At 35.9% G+C, this 27,726-nt stretch overlaps 1 protein-coding gene across 2 annotated transcripts in view; it reads left to right on the top strand.

Moving 5' to 3' along the window:
* Positions 1–27,726, top strand: part of TAF3 (TATA-box binding protein associated factor 3) — a 241,027-nt gene that overhangs the window by 180,183 nt on the left and 33,118 nt on the right. Inside the window, exons 3-4 of one of the 2 annotated variants that reach the window (XM_049882005.1) lie at positions 484–2,306; positions 19,240–19,322. In XM_049882005.1, coding sequence (XP_049737962.1) covers positions 484–2,306; positions 19,240–19,322 — 1,906 coding nt within the window. Of the gene's footprint in view, positions 1–483; positions 2,363–19,239; positions 19,323–27,726 lie in introns of those variants that run through there. The other variant, XM_049882006.1, reaches the window with a different exon arrangement.

Genomic DNA, 27,726 nt, shown 5'->3' with positions numbered 1-27,726 from the left:
ATATAGAGTTGGTGATTAGTTTTTCCATCTTGTTAAAGAATGTTAATGGGACCTGGGTCAGGCTTGCATTAGAGCTATAGATTGCTTTGGGTAGTATTGATATTTTCACTGTTAACTCTTCCTGCCCATGATCATGGTATGTTTTTCCATTTATATAGGTCTCTGTTGGTTTCTTACTGTAGTATTTTGTAGTTTTCTTTGTATAATCTTTTACACTCCTGGTTAGGTTTATTCCTAAGTATTTGATCTTTGGGAGGACTATTGTAAATGGTATTATTTTCCTGATTTCCTTTTCAGAGTTCTCTTTATTAGTGTAGAAGAATCCGACTGATTTTTGTATGTTGGTCTTGTACCCTGCCTGACTTACCCCTTAAACACTGTCAATAATTTCCTTTGTTTGTTAGAAATCATGTGTAAAGCATTGTTTTTATTTATTAAGTTTTGTTCTATTCCAATAATACTTCTTTTCTCTTCTATTAACAGAGGAAGAAGAAGAACAGGTGCCCACAGATGGGGGCACATCAGCAGAAGCCATGCAAGTTCCCTTGGAAGAAGATGATGAATTGGAAGAGGAGGAAATTATTAATGATGAAAATTTCTTGGGTAAGAGACCGTTGGATAGCCCTGAAGCCGAAGAAGTGCCTGCCATGAAGCGACCACGACTATTAAACACTAAAGGGGATACCCTAGATGTAGTATTACTGGAAGCTCGAGAGCCACTCAGCTCAATAAATACTCAAAAGATTCCACCAATGCTTTCTCCAGTCCATGTACAGGACAACACAGACCTAGCACCTCCATCCCCAGAGCCACCAATGTTGGCTCCAGTTGCAAAATCACAAATACCAACTGCAAAACCATTAGAAACAAAGTCATTTACACCTAAAACAAAGACTAAAACTGGTTCTCCAGGACAGAAGACTAAATCACCTAAAACTACTCAGTCACCAGCAATGGTCGGAAGTCCTATTCGGTCACCTAAAACTATATCCAAAGAAAAGAAATCACCTGGACGTTCTAAGAGCCCCAAAAGCCCAAAGAGTCCCAAGGTTATGACTCATATTTCCCAAGCACCTATCAGACCTGAAACACCAAATAGGACTCCTTCAGCTACAATAAGTGAAAAAATCAATAAAGAGATTATCCAGGTAAAACAAACACAAACACCCCCTGATGCTGGGAAACTGAACAGTGACAATCAGCTGAAAAAGGCTGTTGTAATAGATAAAACAATTGATGACTCTATTGATGCTGTGATTGCACGAGCTTGTGCTGAACGAGAGCCAGATCCTTTTGAATTTTCTTCAGGATCAGAATCTGAAGGAGACATTTTTACCAGCCCTAAGAGAATTTCAGGTTCAGAGTGTACTACTCCAAAAGCTTCTACTTCCTCAAACAATTTTACTAAGTCAGGATCCACTCCTCTGCCTCTTTCAGGTGGAACTTCAAGTTCTGATAATTCATGGACCATGGATGCCTCTATTGATGAGGTTGTACGTAAAGCAAAAATGGGAACACCTTCAAATATGCCCCCCAATTTTCCTTATTTCTCTTCTCCCTCAGTTTCTCCTCCCACCCCTGAACCTCTTCACAAGGTGTATGAGGAGAAAACCAAACTGCCTTCATCAATAGAAGTAAAGAAGAAGTTGAAAAAAGAACTGAAAACTAAAATGAAAAAGAAAGAAAAGCAGAGAGATAAGGAAAGGGAAAAAGACAAAAGCAAGGAAAAAAGTAAAGAGAAGGATAAAATTAAAGAGAAAGAGAAGGAAACCAGCAAGGAAACAAAGTATCCATGGAAGGAATTTCTTAAAGATGACGATTCAGATCCCTATAAATTTAAAATAAAAGAGTTTGATGATGTGGATCCAAAAGTGAGATTGAAAGATGGAATTGTAAGAAAGGAGAAAGAGAAGCATAAAGATAAGAAAAAAGACAGAGAAAAAGGCAAAAAAGATAAAGAGAAGAAAGAAAAAGAAAAAGCTAAAGATAAAGGCAGAGAAGAGAAGATGAAAGCTCCACCAGCTCCCTTAGTATTGCCTCCAAAAGAAATGGCTTTGCCCTTGTTCAGCCCTGCTGCTGCAGTGAGAATCCCACCAATGTTACCTTCTTTGTCGCCAATGCTTCCTGAAAAATTGTTTGAAGAAAAAGAGAAACCTAAGGAAAAAGAAAAGAAAAAAGACAAAAAGGAGAAGAAGAAAAAGAAAGAGAAAGAGAAGGAAAAGGAGAAGAAAGAGAAGGAAAGGGAAAAAGAGAAAAGAGAGAGAGAGAAAAGAGAAAAAGAAAAGGAGAAACACAAGCATGAAAAAGTAAGCAGTTTATCATTTTCAGCACTATCTGAGCAAAGTCCTATTGAAAAATACAGGTAAACAAACCCAGCAATTATATCTGTATTTTGGATGTAAATTGCCTATAACTTTACTGGAAATTTGTTTGTAATGAGGTTACAAAGTTTAATTATAATTCTAAAACCTATAAACTTGTAATCAAGCATCCCCTGTCCCTTCCCATGCACTGGAAAATGTTCAAAACTCATACCCTAAAAGGAACCTAATCACAGACTATAAACCTCTGCTAACCATACTAATCTCTGGCAGTTTTTAAAAAAATATCTTAAACTATGAATATTTTTTTTAGTTATCAAGTCCACTACATAATGTTTTGTACCTAAATATTAAAAAAAAAAAAAAAAATTTTTTTTTTTTTTTTTTTACACCTGAAAAAGACGGCATCCATTTTTCTAAAAACGTGCAAAACTATGGCAGTATTTTAAGAGGCTAGCAAAGTACTAAAAAAACCTGTTGCCGTTAAGTCAATTTGGGCTCGTAACAACCCTATAGGACAGAGTAGAACTGCCTGCCCCCTAGGGTTTCCAAGGAGCAGCTGGTGGATTTGAACTGTCGATCTTTTGGTTTGCAGCCGTAGTTCCCACCGCACCACCAGGGTTCCTAGCAAGGTACTTCTGACTAGTTTTTCTTTTTGGTGAGCTGTTTTTGCAAGTATTTAAGGTTGTGGTTGTCTACAGTACTTTGTGTACCATCTCTTTATCCTTCCATTTTCTGCTTTAGTACAATTTAGGACAAGTTTCTGAGTATCTAGGCTGTTATTTGGAAGCCTGGTGCATGGGCAGATCCATATAGCGCAAGTATTTTGCAATGTAAATAAACCAGACTCTCATATGAACCAGTTAGAGAAACTGATATAAGTATGATCTGCAGTTTTGTAGAAACTAGAACCTCAATCCTTTGAGTACAGGATATGACCTCTACTTTTATCGCTGTGCTCCTCAGTCCACAATTCTTTGGAATACGTGGTTGATTGATGAAGGCAGTTTGGTTTTCTCCTCATACACCTTGTGAAGAGGTTCAGGGGTGGTTGACTGGTTCTTTTAAACTTTCTTAAGAAGTATTTAGGATTCATGGTACCATGCATAGAGATCCTCAGAGACCTTTTCCCTGCCCTCTGGAAGCAATCATGTTTGTTTGAGGTTGGCTAAAAATAATACCCAGTAATTTTTTCCCATATAAAATATGATATATTTGACCTCTAGCAGGTGTGTAGGTCACCTTCATTGACTTACCAATAATTTCACAGTATTTTTTAAGGTTCAGACTTCCCTAGATAAATGAGTTTAGCTGACCGTAGTGGTGGCAGCTCTCACTTTTCTGCCTAACTTCTTTCTTTGTCCCACCTTGGCTACTCTAAAATATAAAGGAGAATGGAAATTCTGATGTTTGTAACTGGACAACTGCAAGTGAACAAGACACAGAAATCCAACCTTTATTTCCATTTTTAAAATCATTTCATCATTGTTATATTTTTTGTATAGTACTTGACAGATTTTAAAGGAGTTTCACATATTTATGCTTCTAGCACACCTATGACATAGGTCCTTCAGGTATTACCATCAACATTTTATGGATGAGAAACAGCCTGAGTGACTTGTCCAAGATCAAGATCACACAACTAGCAAGAGCCAAAGTCACTTATCCTGCAGATATAGTTCACATTTTCAAATTTTTATTGGCAAGGGATCATTCCTGACAGCAGTTAATCATTTATCAGTCCTGTACTGAGTAATATGGCAGCTTATCTCTTAGTATATCAAACAAGGTACTGTTATTTTCGTCATTTTAACTTTGGGAAGGCAGTGGAGTTGTTTCAGTGACCATCATGAATTTGAATAAAGTCCATCAGATTAGATTTCTAACAGCAGTCCATGCCTTTCTTTAGCATCTACCTAACTTTTGGGAAGAAAAGGTCCTCAAACTGTTTTGGTTTGAGGCAAAAACTCAGGTACTAACAATACATATTTCACCTAACAGAGGAATACAAATCCTTGTATCATTTTCAATAAATTATGAATCTAATAAATGACAAGAGATAAAAATTTATAGAAGTCAGTTATCTTATAATACCTTAAAAAATTAAAATAAACAGTATTGTCTGTGCAGTTAGACCTGAGTTCAAATCCTGACTGTTTTAGCTGTGTAAAATTGGGCAAGTTACTTACATGAGGATTAAATGCGACAACATGAAAAGTGCTTAATACTGTACCTGGCACATAAGTAAATGCTCAGCAAATGGACATCGTGGTGGCAGTGAGTGTTATTGTTCCACTTCGAATCAACCTATAATGTAGAAAAACACATAAAATGTAGAAACCTAGAGTTTACTGTTTCATTGGACCTTACTAGCTGGCCCGTGTGTGACAATATGAGCTTGGCATTCTTTTAAATATTAGCTGTTTATACAGACAGGAAAGGATAAAGGCTAGTACAACCCATGGAAATGACAGTGACAAGGAGTAGAAATTGGAATATTAAACATTAAGACTTCTCCTTTTTCAACACCACTTAATCCTCCCAACTATCAAGCTATATGAGTAAGTGAAATGAAGTTACATATGGTTTAGGAATTGTTTTACAAATCCACACACATGAGGCTACAAGGGTTAATGAAAATGAGGTATATCTAAGCGACCCCAGGAAACCTGTTTTTAGTCACAAGGATGAGGGCCGTGATCTCATTCTTCTCTTCCTGACCAGCTCACAGGGGCAACTCTCAGGGACATCGACCCAGATCAGCAAGCAAGAACATGTGTTTTTTGTTTGTTTATTTTCCTTGTGGTAAAAATACACATAACAAAACATTTGCCTGTTCAACCATTTTTACATGTATTGTTAAGTGACATTGATTGTATTCTTCATGTTGTACAACCATTATCACTATCCGTTTTTGAATTATTACACCACAATTAACAGAAACCACATGCTCCCTGAAGGAGCCCTGGTTGTGCAGTGGTTAAGCACTCAGCTGCTAGCTGAACAATCAGTGGTTCAAACCCAGCAGCTGCTCTGCAGGAGAAAGATGTGGTAGTCAAGATTTATAGCATTGGAAACCCTTCGGCGCAGTCCTATTCTGTCCTACAGGATCACTATGAGTCAGAATCAACTCCACAACAGTCAGTTTGGTTTTGGTTTTTTAAGTGCTCCCTTAGCAAAAACTCAGAGCCCTGGTGGCACAGTGGTTAAGAGCTATGGTTGCTAACCAAAAGGTTGGCGGTTCAAATCCACCAGCCACTCCTTGGAAACCCTATGGGGCAGTTCTACTCTGTCGTATAAGGAGGCTATGTGTCAGGATTGACTTGACAGCAATGGGTTTGGGTTTGGGTTTTGGTTAGAGAAAAACTTACCCTTCCCCCTTCTTCCCATCCCTGGTTACCATTAATAAACTTTGGTTTCCGTATACTGCCTATTTCATATTAATGAATTCATATGGTTCTTGTCCTTCTGCAATTGAGTTATTTCACTCAGCATAAAGTTTTCAAGGTTCATTCTTATTGTGGCATTTATCAGGACTTCATTTCTCTTTATGACTGAGTAATATTCCATTGTATGTATATATATATATATATACCACAATTTGTTTATCCATTTATCTGTTGATGGATATTTCTGTTGTTTCCACCTTTTGGCTATTGTGAATAGTGTTGCAATGAACATTGGTGTACAGGTTTTTTTGTTTGTTTTTTAAAGAACTATCCACAATTATTTTACCTACATATAAACTTTTTACCAGCCATATCCACATTTATCAATACCAAGAACCACTAAAGATACTATTAATTAAATGGGAACCTGCATAGTAGGTAAAAGGAGTTTTGGGCTTTGGAATCCAGTAGCTCTAGGGTAAGATACAGGACAAGTTTTTTAGCCTCTTTAATCCTTAGATACTTCATCTGTAAAGTAGGAATAAAGATAATAATACTAAAAACAACAAAAGAGTAATAAAACCCACTGTCATCGAGTCGATTCCGACTCGTAGCGACCCTATAGGACAGAGTAGAACTGCCCCATAGAGTTTCCAAGGAGCGCCTGGTGGATTTGAACTGCCGACCTCTTGGTTAGCAGCTGTAGCACTTAACCACTAAGCCACCAGGGTTTCCAAAAAAGAGTAGTAGTTAACATTTATTATACACTTAACATTGTGCTAAGCACTTTGTATAAATTTAATTCCTCACTACAACCATATAAAGTAGATATTATAATTATTATCACTCTAAGGTGAGAAACTGAGGCTTAGGGAGATTAATAAATTTGCCCAAGGTCACACAGCTAGTAAGTAATTGAGCCAGAATTTCAATGCAGCTTGTCAAAACGGTTAAGAATATCAGTTATAGCTGTCAGATGCTGTAAGTTGATATTCTTAACCATCATAATTTTCTACATTAAGTTAAAAATGAATTAAGTGAAATAATGTATACAAGGTACCTAGTTCAGTGATGTACCATTAGAAGGTAAAATTATCTTTCTGGTAGTGGTAACAATCCAAAGTATGGTGATTTATACACAGTCTTTTAACTCCCCTTTATGGGCAATAATATGCATTAGTTAAGAGTCTAGTCTGTCACCTATTTAAAATAGAACCAAATTAACTTTTTTATTAAAAACATGTCAATAGCAAGGAAGTTAACCAATCACAAACATAGCCATAATAGCTTTAGCAATGATATACCTAACAGTTGGTACAATTCAGAACAGTTTAAAAATGTTATTAAAAATTTTGTGTGTGTGTATCAGGGTGTGTATTATAGAATGAGTTTATTTCAAACCATGGATCTTTGGGGTTTAGATGAAGTACGGGGCTACTTTAATTAAAATTTTATCTTGGCATTTTAAATGTTCTTTGGTGACAGGATCATTGTAAAAAAATAAGTAACAAAATTTGCAGTTACTTGTATTTGTGGAATTGGACAGTTGTGCTTATACGTCTTAAATAGAAGGTCAGCCAAAATCCATCTGTCAAACTTGGGAATTTGTTTTTATACTGAATTTATCTGAGTATGATCTGGGAAGGCACAGTAAAGGTTTACCAAAAAAAAAAAAAAAAAAGATGATGATGACATCATGACCTGTAGATAAGTAGAACAAGTGCTGGCCTGCAAAGAACGTGGGATTTGGCAGTAAGAGCAACCTGGATTTAAATTCCAGCTCTACCACTTACTAGTTATTTGCCAACATCTCTAACCCTTTACTTCTTCCCCCATTGTCCTTCCTCTAAATCCTGGTGGCATAGTGGTTAAGTGCTACAGCTACTAACCCAAAGGTTGGCGGTTTGAATCTACCAGGCACTCTGTGAAAACTGTATGGGGCAATTCTATTCTGGCCTATAGGATTGCTATGAGTCGAAATTGACTTGACGGCAACGGGTTTTGTTTTTTGTTTTAATCCAATATGGGGAGGGGTCAACATCATTATAAAATATGGTTTACCTCTGCTTAAAAACAACAGTTTCATACCTTCTTTAGGAACATTTTGATTTAAAAGGCCTTCTCATAGGAAACAATAAGTGAGGAGCAGTTTGGGTAATTTAATTAAGATGAGTAGATGACTATGACAGTTTAGAACTTTCTTACAAATAACCAATAATGTTAATAATCATCTAATGGATAATTGAGAGTTGTTTATAATGGAAAGCTCATAAGTTCTATAAAGGATTCCTGAGATTTTTATCCTACTAATTGATGAATTGCTTTGGTTGAGCTAACATTGGCTATTGAATGAACTAACCTAGATTATAAATGATATTAGCAAATGCCAGTTACTGAGTGCATGCAAGTGCCAGGCCTGGCCAAGATTTGATTATTTAGTACTCCTAACAGCTGTGAAGAAACCCTGGTGGCATAGTAGTTAAGTGCTATGGCTGCTAACCAAAAGGTCGACAGTTCGAATCCACCAGATGCTCCTTGGAACTCTGTGGGGCAGTTCTACTCTGTCCTATAGGGTCGGCATGAGTGGGAATCAACTCGAAGGCAATGGGTTTGGTTGGTTGGTTGTTTTTAACAGCCGCGAGGGGTTGGTACTGTTACTCCTATTTTACAATTGAGAGAACTGGCGCAGAAGGATTACATAACTTACCCCAGATAGTGAGTGGAAGAGCTATGATTTGACCCTGGTCTGTTTGACTGAAGCCTGCATTCTTTACTACACAAAACTACCTTCTCAGGACAGTCACTTCAGTCTGCTTTGGTGCACCAAAGTAATCAAATGCTGATGACAGGGGTAAGAGTAGCTTTAACACCATAGGATAAGGTGACATCATGATTTTATAGAATTTTATTATTTGCACAGAGACCTTGTTGTTGTTGTTAGGTGCTGTTGAGTCGGTTCTGACTCATAGCAAGCCAGTGTACAACAGAACAAAACACTGCCTGGTCCTGCACCATCCTCATAATCGTTATGTTTGCGCCCGTTGTTGCAACCACTGTGTCAGTCCATCTCATCGAGTGTCTTACTCTTTTTTGCTGTCCCTCTACTTTACCAAGCGTGACATCTTTCTCCAGGGACTGGTCCCTCCTGATAACGTGTCTAAAGTTTCTCCATCCTCACTTCCATGGAGCACTCTGGCTGTATTTCTTCCAAGACAGACTTTTTCATTCTTCTGGCAGTTCATGGTATGGTCAGTATTCTTCGCCAACACTGTAATTCAAAGGTATCAATTCTTTCTGATCTCCCTTATTCAGTGTCCAGCTTTTACATGCATGTGATTGAAAACACCATGGCTAGGGTCAGGCACACCTTAGTCCTCAGAGTGACATCTTTGCTTTTTAATACTTTAAAGGGGTCTTTTGCAGCGGATTTGCCCAATGCAATACATTGTTTGATTTCCTGACAGCTGCTTCCATGGATGTTGACTGTGGATCCAAGTGAAATTAAATCCTTGACAATGTCAGCCTTTTCTCTGTTCATCATGGTGTTGCTTATTGGCCCAGTTTTGAGGATTTTTGTTTTCTTTATGTTGAGGTGCAATCCATACAGAAGGCTGTAGTCTTTGATCTTCATCTAAGGACCTTAGAGATCATCTATTCAACTGCCATATTTTAAAGTGCTAGAAATGGGGTCTTCAAAGCTTTAATGACTAATAATTAAAACAGTTAAATATCTTAATGTTTCTGTAATCTATCTCTAAACCCCTTAGTATTTGATCTTGAATAATCTTGCCTTGAATTTAAAGTTTGTTGTTTAGAGAATGATAAATAATCCTATTGGTTTGTGACTTCAAAAAAAGTTTTCATCTTTTTCCCTTTAAAGTAGTATACTCTTATTTCTAGTCTTTTCTCCTCAGCTGTCATAATTCACTAGTGAAATGAAGGGTTTCAATAACTAAATAACCCTGTAAACAAGGGGAAATATTCATTTCCTGTTTCTTATAACTGTATGCTCCAAGAGAAAACCGGTAACTTAATGTTTAAATGATTATGTTTGGAATTTGTTGTTTATGAAAGGCTGTCTTCAAGGCTTTATATGAATGAACTCCTAACGTTTAATGAAAGTCTGAGTTGTATTCAGTTGTCCGTGATGAATACCAGTTGTTACATTTAAGCACAACCACTGCCTTGTTAATATTTTAAACAGTTTATCAGTGTGTAGTTAGACTATATTTCTAAATGGAAATAATGTAAAGACTTTAATTGATTACTAAGACAACAAGATAGTTACTAGTTGCTAGCATCCAAAATATTAGATTATTAAATTTGGCATTTCATCAATATTATTAAAGTTTTTCTCCGACATGTTAGTGTAGATGGGAATCTGAATTTGTGAGGATTTGTTGCTACCCTATCTAGTACACACACACACATACACAACACATATGTATGTACATATATATGTATATATATAAGTTTACTTTTTTTAATGAAAGGAGTTTAACATTAAAAAAAAAGAAAGAAAGAAAACTTGAAGAGATTATATTGACAAAGCTGCCCATTATCTTTGCAGAAAGTCCCTGTCAAAAGATAAACTTTAAAGCTGTAATGCATGAAACAGTTCCAAGATAGAATTTAAATTTAAACTGATTCTTTATAGATAAGCTTTTTAAAAATCCACCTCTTTGCTTCAAGTCAGGATTTTAAAAATAAATTTCCCCTTTAAATCTCTTGAGCGATTTTCATTTTTTGCAAGGCCGCACTGCTGGTGTCCTGGAAAAATGGAGAGTTAGGGCTTTATCAGTTGGTGCCCTGAGGTATGTGGCAAAGAAGCTAAATCCTTGAAGATTAGCAAAAAAAAAAAAAAAATGCAGCACATGGCAATAAGGGGCTTATATGACTACTAGTATTAGTTCAGGTGAAAGAAGTATTGCTTATACATAAAACTGGACAAATCCACTGACAATGTATTTTTAGTTAGCTACAAAGGAGTCTTATATTGCTGGACTTTACCTCTTTGGTGAATTGGGAAGCTTAGTAATCCGCTGTAAATGCTCTTCTGCTTGCCCCAATTCTCAGCAGTACTCCAAAGTGCCGCTCTTTTATTTTAACCCTTAAAAGCTCGTGTTGTTTCCCTATTTGGGCTTTGTGCCATTAAAAGATGGCACAAGTCTTATTGTTTAGTAACTGTCATTTAGTTTCTTGATTTCTGGGAAGCACACAGGAGAAAATACTTTCTGATTGTAGAACTATCTCATTGTTTTGGTAGACATTTGGGTAAAGTTAACAAAAATCTGGTAAGAAATTTTTATTTAGAAATTGTGCCTCCTGTGTCTTTCGTTATTATTAAATTTTATTATTTATTTATTATTATTAGCATCCTCATTAATTTTTTTTTCTACACTTGTTTGAATTGTTTAAGTTAAATGTGGTTTTACTTCTTTAAGAATGAAATAAAGGTATTTGAAGAGATTTTTAGGTAGGGTTACTATAGTTCCTGGTTTGCCTGGGGCAATCCCAGTTTATACCTGTTATGGGGTATAAAATAGCTGCCTCTTTCACTCTCTGTTTGGATGATGTGGCCACCCTAATTCAAGATAAAACCTTGAGCTGAGATAACCAGGTTCTGAGCCATTCATTAGTTCAACAAGTTTGCTAAATATTTGTTATCTTCAAGTCACATTTATACCATTTTTAATCTAATAAAATGTGTCTCCATTTTTGTTTGCTTATTTTTTACCTACTATATAACTTTTTTTTAATAGTAGGTCATAAATAGACCACATGTTGATTCTTTTGCCCAGCCATGTAATTTAAGATGGATGAAACACCCAGCTAGTTCAGTTGAATGGAGGTGAGGCCAAGTTAATCTCAGTTTCTATATAAACTAGTTAGCCTCCCATGAAGAAAAATTATTTTACAACCATCTCACAAGTATATGTCATTCATTATAAGAAACACTGGCAAAGAAAATGAATAGTGCCATAGACCACATCAACATTATCAGAAAAAAGACTCAAAATGTGTTAAAGAGTCAAAGAGCAGTATGGTAGAACAGGGAATGAATTTGGTGTCAGGAGACCTGGATTTAGGCCATTTACTTGGTAACTTTTTGACTGTGGGCAAACCCCTTTTTTTTTGAGCCCTCATTAATGGAGACAATAATACCTTCTACATCTGCCTTATAGAGTTGTGAAGATCAAATTGGATAATATATGTGAGGCACACTTTGCAAAGTGCTAAACAAATGTAAGTTAGTGTAAATATACTATTATAACAGAATTGGACAGAGCATACATTAAGAAATATAATAATAGTAAAGCAGAATTGTTTTAAAGGTAGGCCAAATATAGTTTTATTTTTAAATAAAGCTTAAGAAAACATTACTTAAATGCTTAAATAATAGTATCACGGATTGAAGGAATGAGGAACTTACTTTATGTGACCTTAAATTTTTTTAGAATTGAATATGAGAACTTTATAATATTCTTTATTCCCTGAATCAAAAAGACTGCATTTCAATTCCAGTTTTGCTATGTATACAATCTTACAATGAGAAAAGGAAAGAAAATGGAAAAGAGAAAAAAGTTGCTTCATATATAATCAATTTATCTGTAAAACAGTGACCGTAATATCTACCACACGATTGTTATAAAACCTAAATGAATACATTGAAAAGTAACACAGCATAATGTCTGGCAAGTAGTAAAAGATTCATCAGTGTTTGGTTTGGTTGTATTTGTTTATCATCTCAAAGATAACACAGAAAGGTGAGAAAAATATAGAAGTCTTAATAGTTAACAAAATGAAGACCGGACCATTGGTTTTCAAATTTGTCTAGATATGGAACTCTCTGTTCAAAAAAAAAAACTTCTGAAAGGGAACACAAACAAACTGTAGCTAGTTACACATGGGAGCCCAGGTGGCACAGTGGTTAATTGCTACATCTGCTAACCGCAAAGGTTCACCAGAGTCTCACTCTACCTCTATCCCAGTGACCCTTTCCCCTCTGGCTTTGACAAAAACCAGTAGACTACACTTTCCAAAGAACTGGGAAAGTTAAGGAGACATCCACCAAAACTGAGACTATTTAGAGGAACAAGTTTTTGTGGGGAAGTTGATAAATTGAGATTTAGATGTGATGAGATGAAATACTTATAAGATATTTAGTTGGATGATCAGCAGACAGCTTGATATTTTGGTCCAGGTTCTATCAGTGCTAGGCTAGAGAAGAGATTTTGAAGACATGCCATGTTTGAAACTTATAATTGAAACAAAGCATGATGGTGGATGAGCTCACTGAAGAAACCACAGAATTACAAGAGTAGAGGACCAATTAAGGTCAGGGAAAAGTAGAGGAGTCTAAAAGAGAAGGAAGGAGCATAATAAGACTTTAGTGGAAAAACATACCAGGAAATTAGGAAATAATCAGTGTCTAGAGAGAGTGGTTTTAGTGGCATGGTTGGGGTAGAAACTAGGTTGGGGTCCGTTAGGAATGAATAAGAAGAAGAAATAGAGACAGTGAATCAAAGACGGTTAGCTAGAGGTTGAAGGAAAGATAATTTTTTTAAAAAGGTAGAGTCGAACACACTTAAATGGTAGATGAAAATAATGAAATAGAAAAGTTAAAGACACTGTAAATAAGGTAATTGATGGAAGAAGGTTCTTTAGAAGACTAGAGGAAATGGACTGTAGTATAGCTATGGAAGCAGAAATTTATAGGTTTGTAGGGAGTTGAAGGAGTTCTGCCTGGTGACATCAGTATTTTTTCCTAAAGAGTTTGATGAACAAAAGAAGAAAAGAAATGGTGAGATGGAGTCTTGAAAGAGGTAAAGGTTTGAAATCATTGCTTCATATTCATTCTTTAAGTATGTCTTAAATACCTATTGTGCATCAGACTATGATAAAAAAAAAAAAAATAGGCACTGGGAAATAGCAGTAAACAAAACAGACGTGGTCCCTGAATTTATATGGTTTAACTGATAAGCCAAATAAACAGATAGTATTGAAGACACAAATGAAGTTGGGAGTTTTTTGGGTTTTTTTATTCATTGATTTAATTTTTCGTTTTTGAGAAGATACACAGCAAAAACATACACCAATTTAAGTTTCTACATGTATAATTCAGTGACAGTGATTACGTTTTCAAGTTGTGCGATCTTTTCTACCCTCCTTTACTGAGTTGTAATGCCACCATTAACATAAACTTACTGCCCCCGAAGGTTCCTATCTAATCTTTTGAGTTGCTGTTATCACTTCGATCCCCTATTGGTAGATCTTAAAAGAGCATAAACATAATGCTCACTGAAAACATTTCTTTACTTCTTGTTAGGTGCCATCAAGTTGGTTCCAACTCATAATGACCCTATTTACAACGGAACGAAATGCTGCCTGGTCCTGCGCCATCTTCACAGTCATTGCTATGCTTGAGCCCATTGTTGCAGCCACTGTGTCAATCCATTTCATCAAGGGCCTTCCTCTCTTTCACAGACCCTCTCCTTTACCAAGCATGATGTCCTTCTCCAGTGACTGGTCCTTCCTGATAACGTGGAAGACGAAATCTTGCCATCCTTGCTTCTCAGGAGCTTTCTGGCTGCCCTTCTTCCAAAACAGATTTGTTCGTTCTTCTGGCAGTCCATGGTATATTCAGTATTCTTTGCCAACACCATAATTCAAAGGCATCAATTCTTTGATCTTCCTTATTTCGTTGTTCAGCATTCACATGCATATCAGGCGATTGAAAACACTGTGGGTTGGGTCAGGTGCACCTTAGTCATCAAAGTGACATCTTTGCTTTTGCGCACTTTAAAGAGGTCTTTTGCAGCAGATTTGCCCAATTCAGTGTGTCTTTTGATTTCTTGACTGCTGCTGCTATGGGCGTTGATTGTGGATCCAAGTAAAATGAAACCCTTGACAACTTCATTCTTTCTCTTTTTATCGTGATGTTGCTTATTGTCCTGTTGGGAGAATTTGTATTTTCTTTATGTTGCAGTGTAATCCATACCGAAGGCTGTAGCCTTTGATCTTCTCTCATTAAGTGCTTCAAGTCCTCTTGACTTTCAGCACTGAGGGTTGTGTCATCTGCTTATCACAGGTTGTTAATGAGTCTTCCTCCAGTCCTGATGCCCTGTTCTTCTTCATATAATCCAGTTTCTCGAATATTTGCTCAGCATACAGATTGAATAAGTATGGTGAAACAATACACCCTGACACAACCTTTCCTGATTTTAAACCACTCAGGATCCCCTTGTTCTGTTCAAATGACTGACTCTTGGTGTAAGTACAGGTTCCGTGTGAACACAATTGAGTATTCTGAAATTCCTATTCTTCACAAAGTTATCCATAATTTATTACGATCCACACAATCAAATGCCTTTGCATAGTCAATAAAACACAAGTAAACATCTTTTTGGTAATCTCTGCTTTCAGCTAAGATCCATTTGACAGCAAAGACATCAGTCGTTCCACATCCTCTTCTGAGTCTGACTTGAATTTCTGGCAGCTCCCTGTTGATATACTGCTGTAACTGCTTTTGAAAGATCTTCAGCAAAATTTTACTTGTGTGTGGCATTAATGATATTGTTCAATGATTTCTGCATTTCGCTACAAAATGGATGGAGCTTGAAGACATTATGCTAAATGAAATAAGTCAATAACAAAAGGACAAATATTGTGTGTATTTCCTTTGAATGGGCACAAATATGGATCTTTACCAGTTAAGCTAAACTACTGTTCGGTTTTAAGAAGACTTCAGGGGATATTTTTTATTTAAGGTTTAAAGATTATCTCTGGGCAATAATTTCAGTCTTCAGGATGTCCAGAGTTCAAGAAAATCTTGAAATTCTATTCTGCATTTTCCCCCTTTTGATCAGGATTCTTCTATCGAATTTTGATCAAAATGTTCAATAATGGTAGCTAGGCACCATCCGGCTCTTCTGGTCTCATGGCAAGGGAGGCAGTTTTTCATGGAGGCAATTAGGCACACATTTTATTTCCTCCTTCTATTCCTGACTCTTCCTCTCTTGCTCCAGGTGAACAGAGACCAATTGTTGTGCCTTAGATGGCCACTTGCAAGGCTTTAAGACCCCAGACACTAAGCAAAAAACTAGGAGATGGAACAGAATCACTAAACACGCTATTAGTCCAATTAACTGGGATTTTCCATGAGACCACATCCTAAACCTCCAAACTAAGGAACCAAATCCCATGAGATGTTTGGCTGTACATAAGCTGCTTCACCAGCTACTCTTTTTTTTTTTTTTTGGTCATTGTAAATATATCTCTCACATAGCTTTTCGATCTTAACTTTTTATAGGTGTACAACTTATTGACAGCACTTATAATAATCAGCTGTGCAACCCTACCCGTAATCAGTACAATTCTTCCATCACCGTAAACCAAAACTATAACTCCCCTTTCCCCCTCCCTCACGCCCCTGGTGACCACTAATAAACTTTGGTCTCTATGTATTTGCCTTTTCTTGTCTTTTTATATAAGTGAGGTCATACAATATTTGTCCTTTTTTTACTGACTTATTTCACTCAGCATAATGTCTTCAACGGAAACCCTGGTGGCATAGTGGTTAAGTGCTACAGCTGCTGACCAAAGGGTCGGCAGCAGTTCAGATCCGCCAGGTGCTCCTTGGAAACTCTATGGGGCAGTTCTACTCTGTCCTACAGGGTCACTATGAGTCGGAATCAGCTCGACGGCACTGGGTTTGGTTTGGTTTTTTTTTAATGTCTTCAAGCTCCATCTGTATTGTAGCATGTATCAAGACTTCATTTCTCTTACTGGCTGAGAAGTATTCCGTTGTATGTACCGCATTTTGTTTATGTTTCATCCATTGATGGGCATTTAGGTTGTTTCCACCTTTTAACTGTTGTGGATAGTGCTGCAGTGAACATTGGTGTACGAGTGTCTGCGTCTCTGCTTTCAAGTCTTTTGGGTATATACAGTGAAATTTGTGAGAGCTGAAACTAGATGGGACTGCCTTGTTTTTCTGGGTCTCACAAGTTTTCCGCCTTTGACAGGGTGTAGTCTTACCATGTTTCTGTCACTCATTTTAGTGCAATTTTTTTTTTTAGTTTTCCTCCTCTGACTGGCTTTCGCAGGTTTTACTGTACCTAGGAGTAGAATTGCTGGGTCATATGATAGTTCTATTTTAAGTTTTTTGAGGAACCACTCCTCAACAGCTGTACTATTTTACATTCCCACCAGAACGGATAAGGGTTCCATTTTCCCCACATCTTTGCCAACATTTGTTATTTCCTGTTTTGTTTTTGTTATCTTAGCTTTCCTAGTGGGAGTAAAATAGTATCTCATTTGTGGTTTTGATTTGCATCTCTCTGATGGTTAATGATGTTGAGGATCTTTTCATGTGTTTGGTGGCCTTTAAATGTCCTCTTTTGCTGAAATGTCTATTCAAGTCTTTTGCCCATTTTATGATGGGGTTATTTATCTTTTAGTTGTTGTCAGAGTTTTATATATATATATTTTTTATTAGATTCTTGTTGGATATATGGTTTTCAAAGATATGCTCCTAGTTGGTAGCTTGTCTTTTCACTTTTTTGGTTAAGTCTTTTAATGAACAAAAGTTTTTAATTTTTATAAGGTCCCATTTATCTATTTTGTCTTTTGTTATTTGTGCTTTTGTTGTTATATTAGATAATTCATTGTTAAAAGCTGGGCCCAACAGCATTTCCCCTGTATTTTCTTCTGAGAATTTTATGATTTTAGTTTTGACACTTAAACCCTTAATCTATTTTGAATTTGTTTTTGTGTATGGTCTGAGGCACGACTCCTTTTCATTTTTCTTCATCAAAAATTCAATTTTCCCGGCATCATTTATTGAAGAGTCTTTTCTTTCCCCATCAAGTGGACTTGTCAAAAATCAGTTGACCATAGATGTGCAGGTTTATTTCTGGACTCTCAATTCTGTTCCATTGGTTTATGTGTCTATCGTTATATCAGGACCAGGCTGTGTGATTACCATAGTTGTATTATGTGTTTTAAAATCAGAAAGTATAAGTCCTCCTAGTTTGTTCTTCTCTTTCAGCATGGTTTTAGCTATTCAGGTCCTCTTGCCATTACATATAAAGTTGAGGATTGATTTTTCTATTTTTCTGTAAAGAAGGCTGTTGGAATTTTGATTGTGAAGCTGGGAGTTTTCAATGGCAGAAGTTTACATAATTTTTAAACTTTTCTTTGTTATCACTCAGTGCTCTGGAGTATGATTTTAGGTTGGTCCTGGACAAATGGTAAAATAACAGAGGAGCAAAAGAGTTGAGTGTTTTTGCAAGATATTTTGCTAATTCAACAAGTACTTATTGAGCACCTCGTATGTGCCACTGTTCAAGATAATGGTCAAAGTAATAGATCTTGATGTGACGATGGATACAAAGTGATTTAAGAAGGGACCCAGTAAATGCATTCAAGAAAATAATGGATTTGATAAATGTATAATATATGATATATTGAGCATTATTTTCACCTTTAGAACCACCACACTATTCCATTATGATTTAATTCTTGAGCTTGAAATATACAAATCACTGGTTTATAACTAGAAATTCTTTTGGTTGTCACAGTGACTAGCAGTGTACTACTAACTTATAGGATCCAGAGACCAGGGATATTAAACATCTGACAATGCTTGAGACAGTCCCATCCAACAAGGAACAGTCCCACCAAAATGCCAATAAACCCCCATTGAAAAGCCCTGTTACAGATAATAATGTGAAACTGCACAGCTTTTGTTTGCTTCGTTTACTCAAAATACTTACCGTACCATAGGATCTACAATCCAAAAATTGTGCAGAAGGCCCTTTAATATCAAACTTAATTTGTATATTCCCTGATTGACTAATGGCTCACATATTTACGAGGTCTTCAACTTATTTAGTCATTGCCTTCATTACAAATTCAAAAAAATTTTTTTTCTCTCACATTTCGGATCTTTTTAGATATGATCTTTTTACTACTACCCAAAAATGGAACTATTTAATGTTGTAATTATACTTGATATTTCAGCTTCCTTATATGATAATGCAAGCTGAAGATGAATTTAATGTTTGCCAAGTCCCATAAATAGATATATTTTATCTTATGGTGGAGATGCCATTGCTTTTTTTTTTTTTAATACTAAGTCTGGCAGTTACTTATGCTGCAACAAATTATTTAAATAACAATTTTTATTTGTTAAAAAAAACTCTAACAATAAAATCTAAGAAATCAACCAAAACTAAGATGATACAGAAATAACTTTATTATATTTACATAATGCGAATGAAGTTTGTAGAATTTCTCGTGATCTCAGGTAGCCTTGAGAAACAGAAACATAGAATAGCCCAGATTATCTTTGCATCTAGCACTTTAGCCATACTTGAAACTTAAACGTCTTTATCAAGTTTGTGGGGATGGGGAAGTAGGAGAAGAGGTAGGAGGTACTTTTATAGAAACTATTAAAAAAAAAAAAAAAATTTTTTTTTTTTTTTTTTTTATATATACTAACTCTAACGTACTAACTTCAACAGATAAAAGTGGAGCCCGTTGTTCCAGCCCCAAGTCCTGTTATCCCCAGATTGACTCTCAGAGTTGGTGCTGGCCAAGACAAGATGTAAGTACGAAAGTTTTGAATTGGAGTGAAACAATTTAAACTTAACCTTCTCTCCCCTTTTCTAATGGATTGAAAACTCTGAACACATTTCCCAGATAGGAATGTGTAGAACCCAGCTTTAAAAACTCTTCATTTTTAAAGTTCCTATTGGTTTCTTTCTCAGAGTTAATGCTTTTTGCTTTATTTGACAAAAAGATAATTTTTTATTTTCTCTCTTCCTCTTTTCTGAGCCTAGCGTATGACATTGTCTCTATGTAGTTTTTAAGGTCCTGATTATATGAAAACTAAGAAACTATGTGTTGAGTGAACCAACTACCATATTATACTCAGGTGGGTGTAATGTTATACCTTCTCAAGTGTGTATTCTGTATCACGATAACAGAGAAAGAAGATTCTCCTCTTGCTCAGATAACAGATGGTTTTGTACCTAAAAAACAAAAGATCCTGCCAAAGGTTTGGTAAAACAGTATATAATAGTAATAACTTAAGTCTTAGTTGCCTACTTGTTTTTCTTTAAGAGAGAATGGGAAATATAAACCCAATGTTTACTGTTTTTTTATTCTTAATTTTCACTGAATCATGTTATCCCACATACATTTGAAGTAAATTAATTGATGTTTTTCTTTTATTCATTTTTTAAGGGAAGCATTAAGGCCTGTAATGCTCTTACATGATCCTAATAAGATAATGAAACATTGATTTTTTTATAAGTCATATTAAATCATTTTCCCTGTTCTAAAATCATGCTGTACATCATTTAAATGAATTTCACAAGCTATAACTACAAGTATTTTTTTCCCAGTAAGCCTAAAAATGGAGTAGTTTACATTACAAGGAATCAGATATTATGTAGAAAATAGGATTATAAGACATCCAATTCCCATTCAACTTTTTAACATAAAAATGAGGGTAGGACCCATGAATTTATTAGTAGGCAGGGTAAGGTAGAGAATATTTGGCTTGTGTTCTCAGTGATCCATTTCATCTTCAAGTTTGTATTTTATACTTCTTTTGTCAACACCAACTATAGTACAATGAAAACATCCAATACGATTATGACAAATGGTAGTATACAAGCAAAAGCGGTCTTCCAGGACAGTGCATACTCTTCTGAAGATTAAGATGGCTCATATTTTTCTTCCCTAAATCCTCTGGATGATCTCTGTATTACTCATTTTGATCGTAGCAGTAGAGATCTAGACAGTAGGTGGTAATAGCACAAGATATTTGGTGTGTCTCATGCCCTCTGTATAACCTACCAAAATTTTAATAATGTTCTGGCTCATCAAGCCAGTAGAAGAGAGAGCGCTAGTTAGCACGTAGACTCAGCCAAAGAAACTATTCATACCATCTCCTTGGAAATTCTGTACCTGGGTTCATTTTGCTAAGGAGAAAATATTCTTATTCATCCTTCAACAAATACTTTTCTTCTACCAGTTCATACACCTGTTTTTCTCAGTAACTCACGATTGTTTAATCTTTATTTCTACATGGAAGTTTGGCTTGCTCATTCCCTTTAGAGAAACAAGGTTTGTACAAAGGCATTGGTGTTTATTTTCATCATACCTGCCCTTAAGTATCTTTCAGTCATTTTCTGGGTATTTATTCTGTTTTTCTTTTCTCAATAAATCACCCATACACCTAAAATATTAGATGTGAGAAATAGACCCTTACTACTCTAGAAGAAAATGTCCAAAATTAGGGAAATTATAATGCCCAGACATTCTAGAGAAATTGCCGTTGAAAGTATACTTTTGTATGATATATTAACTTTTAAGTAAATAACTTCATGTTGTATAAAGGACTAATCATTTGACCAAGGACAAATTCAGGGAAATCCTTATAATGAATAAAAAGATAAATTAAGTGAAGTATACTACATTTTGACTTAGAGAGAGAGAAAGAAGCCCAAGTCATATATTGCAGAATTTTATATGAAATATAACTTAATCAGTAAAATGCCTTTTTGTTTTTAATCCATATCAGGGGTCAGCAAATTACAGCCCACAGGCCAGGTCCAGCCCTCTGCCTGTTTTTATATGACCCACAAGCTAAAAATGGTTTTTGTTTTTTTAAAGGGTTGAAAAAAAAATTAATATTTCATGACAGGTGAAAATTATATGGAATTCAAACTTCAGTCATCTTGTATGTTTATAGTATAAGGTACATTGCTTACTCCTTGGCAGTGACAATGGAAAAGAGGCAATAAATAAATTCATGTAAACGTGGCCTTAGTTACTCAGTTTATACACACTTGAGGGTGTACTGATACTCTTGAAGTGAAATTAATAAGCAAACTAGAATTTGTAAGGGAGGGGCTTGTATAGTCTGGGAGGGGTTATTGCTGAAGAACAGGCAGAAAATAGAGGCTTGAAATTATGGGAGGAAAAAGGCTTCACTGGGTTGAAATTACACCCTGTAGCCAAAAGATCATATTTTTCTAAGTCTTCTTATATAAAGAAGCTATGTCTTCTGCCCTTAATCCAGAAAAGTACTTTGAGATCAGATTGTTCCTCTGTTCTCTGTTGTTATTCCTTGAAGCAAGACAAAGGTAACTTGTTTTTCTCTGGCTTAACCTTCCAAAGGGTCTATGATGATTGCAATACCTCCTCTTGACAGCATTAAAACTCAAGGTGACTTTGCAAAGACTTAAGGTTCCTTTACTGTGTCCCCCCGTAATGGATCTCCAGAGTTTCTTGAAGTCTATATTAAAGACAAAACTGAAATACTAGCCCTGAAATTACAATCTCAACACCTATAAAGTTTGTTAGAGTGGTATGAATGAGAAGAAACAACACATTCAAGTTAATTTCTGAAATATTTGAGCCCAGCCTAACAATCAGTTACTTTAATGCCAGGATAGCAGGTAGATTTCAACCTGGCCCAGAGCAGCTGCCTGGAACTATATTGATTAGGATTTGAGGTCTCACCTGGACTTAGTGACAAAGAGTACAGTGAGTGTTTCTATGTCTGCTGTTGTGGGATGGACAAGTGACAGTGCAGTTGCTGTCATATTATCATCCCAATCTAGTTATTTACTGTGTTAGTTTATTTTGAGCAAGTATAGGAAGAGTTGGCTAACTTGGCATTCATTCATGTATTCACTTCTATGAAGAAAATAAAGCATAGTAACACAATGGGAGTATGTTAAGGGCAGGGAGTGTTTAGATAGGATCGTCAGGAAAAACATGGCAGAACAGCACTTGTAACTTTTCTAAGTTTAAATCTGTGGCTATATTTATAAAGCGCAAAATTCTGTTAAAGGAGTTGCTCATGAAAAAAGATACTTTTGAATATATTGCTAAAGTATTAAGAAACATGTTAATTGTGAATAAAGATTTGGGAGTGAATAACGATGGGGAGTATGGGGTAAACATTCTTGTCTCAAATTTCTGAGATGTCTCTTTTAAAGCTGTCTCCTGACTAGTACTGGGCAGGAAGTTTCTGCCCTTTTTTCCTATCTAGTTATTTGCTCTTCCTCTCGGGAGGAGTGGCTCTTCTGCATAGCTATATCATTTATACTGATAGATGAGGTTCCCGTATTGGAGAAATTGTAAACTGATCCTTCCGTGTTCTCAGGACATTCCTGCCCTTACTCAGTGAGCTCAGCAGAGCAGGGGTAATTAATTGGTCGCCTCCAAAGCTTCAATAATGGTTGGTCATTTTTCTCCCAATTAATATCTAATAGTATGTTTGAGAAATGACACAGAAGTCATTTATGATGGCTTTCAGAGAATGATATTGTTATCAGAGATTATTCTAAATTCCCTTTTAACTGAGAGAATGCAATAGCTATCCTGTTTTACAAACTTAATTCTTTTTTCAAAATAGGCAGATTATGCTAAGATATTTTCTGTGACTACCTTCTGGCACTTACAGTTTTATTTCTGCTACCATTTTGATTTCCAGTGGCAACACAGCCATAAGTATTACCAGATTGCTGACTCTAGAGGAAATTTGTTATTCAACAGTACACTGATAGCAGAGGCACTGAAAATTTTATGCCTTTCTTTTCATGTAACTAACTCAGATTTTTCTTGCAGTTTTAAAGAGTTTAGCTTATGTAAGGGACCTTTTAATAGTTGTAATTTTTAAAGTATGAAAGTGGGAGCTCAAGTTTTTCTTTTTAAACCTATAAGATATAAAGAGCTTAATCATTAAAAACAAATATCTAGAGATATTTATTTCCTTTGTGTGATTCAAACTGTTCTTATTAATGCTTTTTGAGAGTGCAACTTGAAGTAGATAATATGTAATCATGAGCAATTACAAAAAAAAATCATTTAAAATATTTTTGAAGAAAATAAGCATTTTATGTTTTAAAATTTAGCAAGATTCAGCTAAAAGACATTTAACATGGTGAAATGTGTAGTGGTGTTTTACTGATAAGTTCTTTAGAGAAATAATAGCAAATGGTTTTATCTCATTTCCTGCATTTTCCTTTCTATATTTGAAATGTTTTTATTTATGTATTACTTTTTTTTTTCCAGTCTAAAACAATTTATGTTAATTTAGGGAGGGCATATAGTAAAGTTACTAGAAAATAGAAATAGGAAACTAAGACAAAGGAAGGGAGGAAAAGCAAAATGATCTTGATACAATTTGATCTAGTTTTCATGATTGAATTTGAAATATGATTTTAGCTTCCTGGCAGTAGGGATCTAGATTGATGCAGTTCTTAGTCCTCAAAATCTCTGGTGAAGCTCTCTGTCACAGCATCCATTATCCATCCCCATCAAATACTCCAGCTGGCTAGCCTGGTGTTCCAGAAGAAAAAGAGGGCTCTCTTAACCAGAATAAGACATGAGGGGCAGGCGAAAGTAACAGATATATTCTATTTTAGTTAGGAAAATGAAGTCAGATTTAATAATTTTTTAAAAGCATTCTGAGGAGGTACAGCAAAGAAACTTTTTGGTTAAAAAAAAGTAGACATGAAGTTCAAGAACATTGCCGAGCTTCGTTCTGCCAGACTTAGAAGGCCGTTTTCTTTTCTATTTTTAATTTGTTTCCTTTTCAATATAACTGTCTGATTTTGTTTGTTTGTTTTAATTGAAAAGTGTCTAGTTCTTTGTTTTGCCTTGGTTAACGTTGCACTGGAACAGAAACATTTCACAGGCATTTCACCTATGTTAGAAGCTAAGTAAGTAAAATAAGAACAATGACCAAACATCTTAAGAATGATTGTATTTAAAATTTATGAAAAATAACTTATATTTAATGCTGGTGAGAGATACTAACTTTACAAATGAAATTCCCTAGCAGCTAAACAACTAGAGTACAAGTTGTAAGTTGTATACATTATTCTTGCTACCTTATTGTACTTACAACTTCAACAGACTCAAACCCATATAACTCAGAGCCACCTCCAAGAGGGACAGATAGTAAAAAATTTTCTTTTTCAGGCCTTCAACCCATTTCTGATTTTTCCAGATAAGGAATTCTTGACTTCCTTATATTACACTTTTATTTTTACTGACCTAAAATTATGATGAAGTCTTTAAGCTTAGTTTTTCCACCACCATATATTGTAGTTTGTTCCTTAACACAAAAGATGCCATAGGTTCAAAAAAAAAATAGTATGCTGTCAGAAAAACTGGCTTTAGGTTTTGGGAAATGCTTTTACTACACAGTAAAACAAGTAGAAAGATTATAATCAAAGCATTTCCATCTTACTTGTAAACAATTACAGCAATTCTTACGTGGATGCCGCATTAGAAGACTTGGGAAAATTTACTGGATTCCATTCTAATGCAATTAGGGCTAATTTTGTTCTTTAAATGAATAAAAGGTCAGCTAGTAAATCAAGCTTATCTTGAGTCCAGACTTCAATAAATTGTTTTATTTAATTTGTTGTATAAGATCTTATCCTTAATGGGTCTAGGCCTTATTAGTTCACTTAGGTTTTAAAATATTTATGACCACCTTTTTAGATATGATTTGAATGATAGTTGGAAAGTTTTTCTCTGCAGTGTTATCAAGACCCAGCATCACTAATTGAGTGAATATAGGAAAGTACTTAAGATTTTTTATCTAGAAAAAGCTGATGTGAACTTCCAGGATTTAAATGTTCTTTAAGTTGTGACAGGCAGAGATAATTTAGCTAGATCATGGTAACCTTTTGAATACTATCTGATTATAATTTCACCTAAAGATTTAACTACTCACACTTTTGGTATTTAAAAAGAATATGTACCTATCAATGGAAGCACTTTGGCAGTTATTATTACTAACAACAACACAGAGTATTTAAATTCTTTGTATCCTATTATTTTCTGACATTCCATGGGGTGAGAAAGTTAAAATACTTCCCTAAGAGACTAGTGTGTAGTGTTTCTTTTTCTCTACTTCCACTCTGGCCTTTTTAGCTTATAAGGTGAACATTCTTGTCATTGCAGGACTTCTGTGATTTAGAACATGGGTAACCTTTTGTGAATATGGTTGTCAGAATCTCAGCACATGAGTTGAAGGGTGTGTCACCATAAGGAGAGACTAACTGCATTACCCTAGTCTATTTGGGTTTATTCTTCATGATTAAGGGCTCCGAAATTACACTACCCTTATCCTCACATTCTGTCCTCCAGGCTCCAAGAAAGAGTACAGCATCCTTCCTTGTTTTTAAGATCAACTCCTCCTCATGTTTCTCCTTGTCATTCCTACCTTACCTATCCCCCTTGGAACTCCATTTACTCAGTTATCCCCTCTCCTCCTTATCTTCATCTCTTTCCTTTCTCTCATATCTTTCCTTCAGCCTTGAATTCTCCCATCCTAAACCTTACCTTCACCTCTACATGAGAGACAGTCTATAACTTCCTCTTCTCATTCAGACTTCTCAAAACTTATTCTTTATATGCACTGTCTTCCAATTTTTCATCCTTAAACCCACTGGTTTCTGCCCTAGAAACTTTTCTGAAGCTTCTAGTTGTTGTCGTTGTTAGCTACCATCAAGTCATCCCTGATTGATGGCAACCCCAGGCACAAAGGAATTTGAACGCTGCTGGTTCTGCAGCATCTGCATGATCGGTTGCTGATTGGACTGTTGTGATCTGTAGAGTTTTCATTGGCGGGTTTTCAGAAATAGATCACCAAGCCTTTCTTCCTAGTCTGTCTTAGTCCATAAACTCTGGTGAAACCTGTTCTTCATTGTAACCAGTACCAGTTGCCATTGATTGGATTCTGAATCAGGGTGACGCGGTGTGTGTCAGAATGGAACTGTCCTCCATAGGATTTTCAACAGCTGATTTTTTCAGAACTAGTTACCTGGCCTTTCTTCCAAGGCATCTCTGGGTGGACACAAACTTCCAACCTTTAGGTTATCAGCCGAGCATGTTAATCTTTTGCACTATCCAAGGACTTTACCACTTAGGCAATGCCTCTCCATTTCTCCCTCTCACCCACCGCTGATAACTACTGAAAAACTTTGGTCTCTATGCATTTACCTCTTCTAGATACAACCTATACCGAAAACCAAACCCATTGGCGCTGAGTCAATTCCAACATTCGTATAAGTGGGATCACTTGATTTGCCCAGTTATGACTGACTTACTTCACTTAGCATAACAGTTTCAATGTTCATCCATATCATAACATATATAAGAATTTCATTTCTCTTTATGGCTGAATAATACTCAGTTGTCTGTATATATCACGGTCATTCATCTGTTGGTGGACGCGCGGGTTGTTTCCACCTTTTGCCTATTGTGAATAATATTGCAGTGAACATTGGTATACAAGTATTTGTTTCAGTTCCCACTTCCAAGTCTCTTGGATATATATACTGAGGAGTGGAATTGCTGGGTCATAAAGTAATTCTAGGAGCCCTGGTGGCACAGTGGTTAAAAGGTCAGCTGCTAATCAAAAGGTTGGCAGTTTGAATCCACCAGCTGCTCCTTGGAAACCTTATGGGGCAGTTCTGCTCTGTCCTGTAGGGTTGCTATGAGTCAGAATTGATTCGACGGCAATGAGTTTGGTTTTTATAGTAATTGTATGTTTAACTTCTTAAGGAACTGCCAAACTGCTGCACCATTTTACACTCCCATCAGCAATGGGCAAGGGTTCCAGTTTCTCCATAACCTCTCTAACACGTACTATTTTCTGTTTTTCTGATAATAGCCATCCTAAGTCATATCTCATTGTGTTTTGATTTGCATTTCCCAGATAACTAAATAGGAGTCCTTATGTGGCACAGTTAAGCATTTGGCTACAAACTGAAAGGTCGATGATTCAGATCCACCCAGAGGTACTTGAAAGGTCTGGTGATCTACTTCCAAAAGGCCACAGCCCTTGAAAACCCTACGGAGTATAGTTCTACTATGAAAGACATGGGGTCACTATGAGTTGGAATTGAGTCAACAGTAACTGATTTGGTTTGCTTTATGATGACTAATGATGTTGCACTTCTTTTCAT

This window comes from Elephas maximus, chromosome 4 (assembly GCF_024166365.1).
Source record: "Elephas maximus indicus isolate mEleMax1 chromosome 4, mEleMax1 primary haplotype, whole genome shotgun sequence".
Taxonomy (NCBI): Eukaryota; Metazoa; Chordata; class Mammalia; order Proboscidea; family Elephantidae; genus Elephas; species Elephas maximus.
The sequence above is the reverse complement of the archived record's forward strand: the minus strand, read 5'-3'. Positions and strand labels throughout refer to the sequence as shown.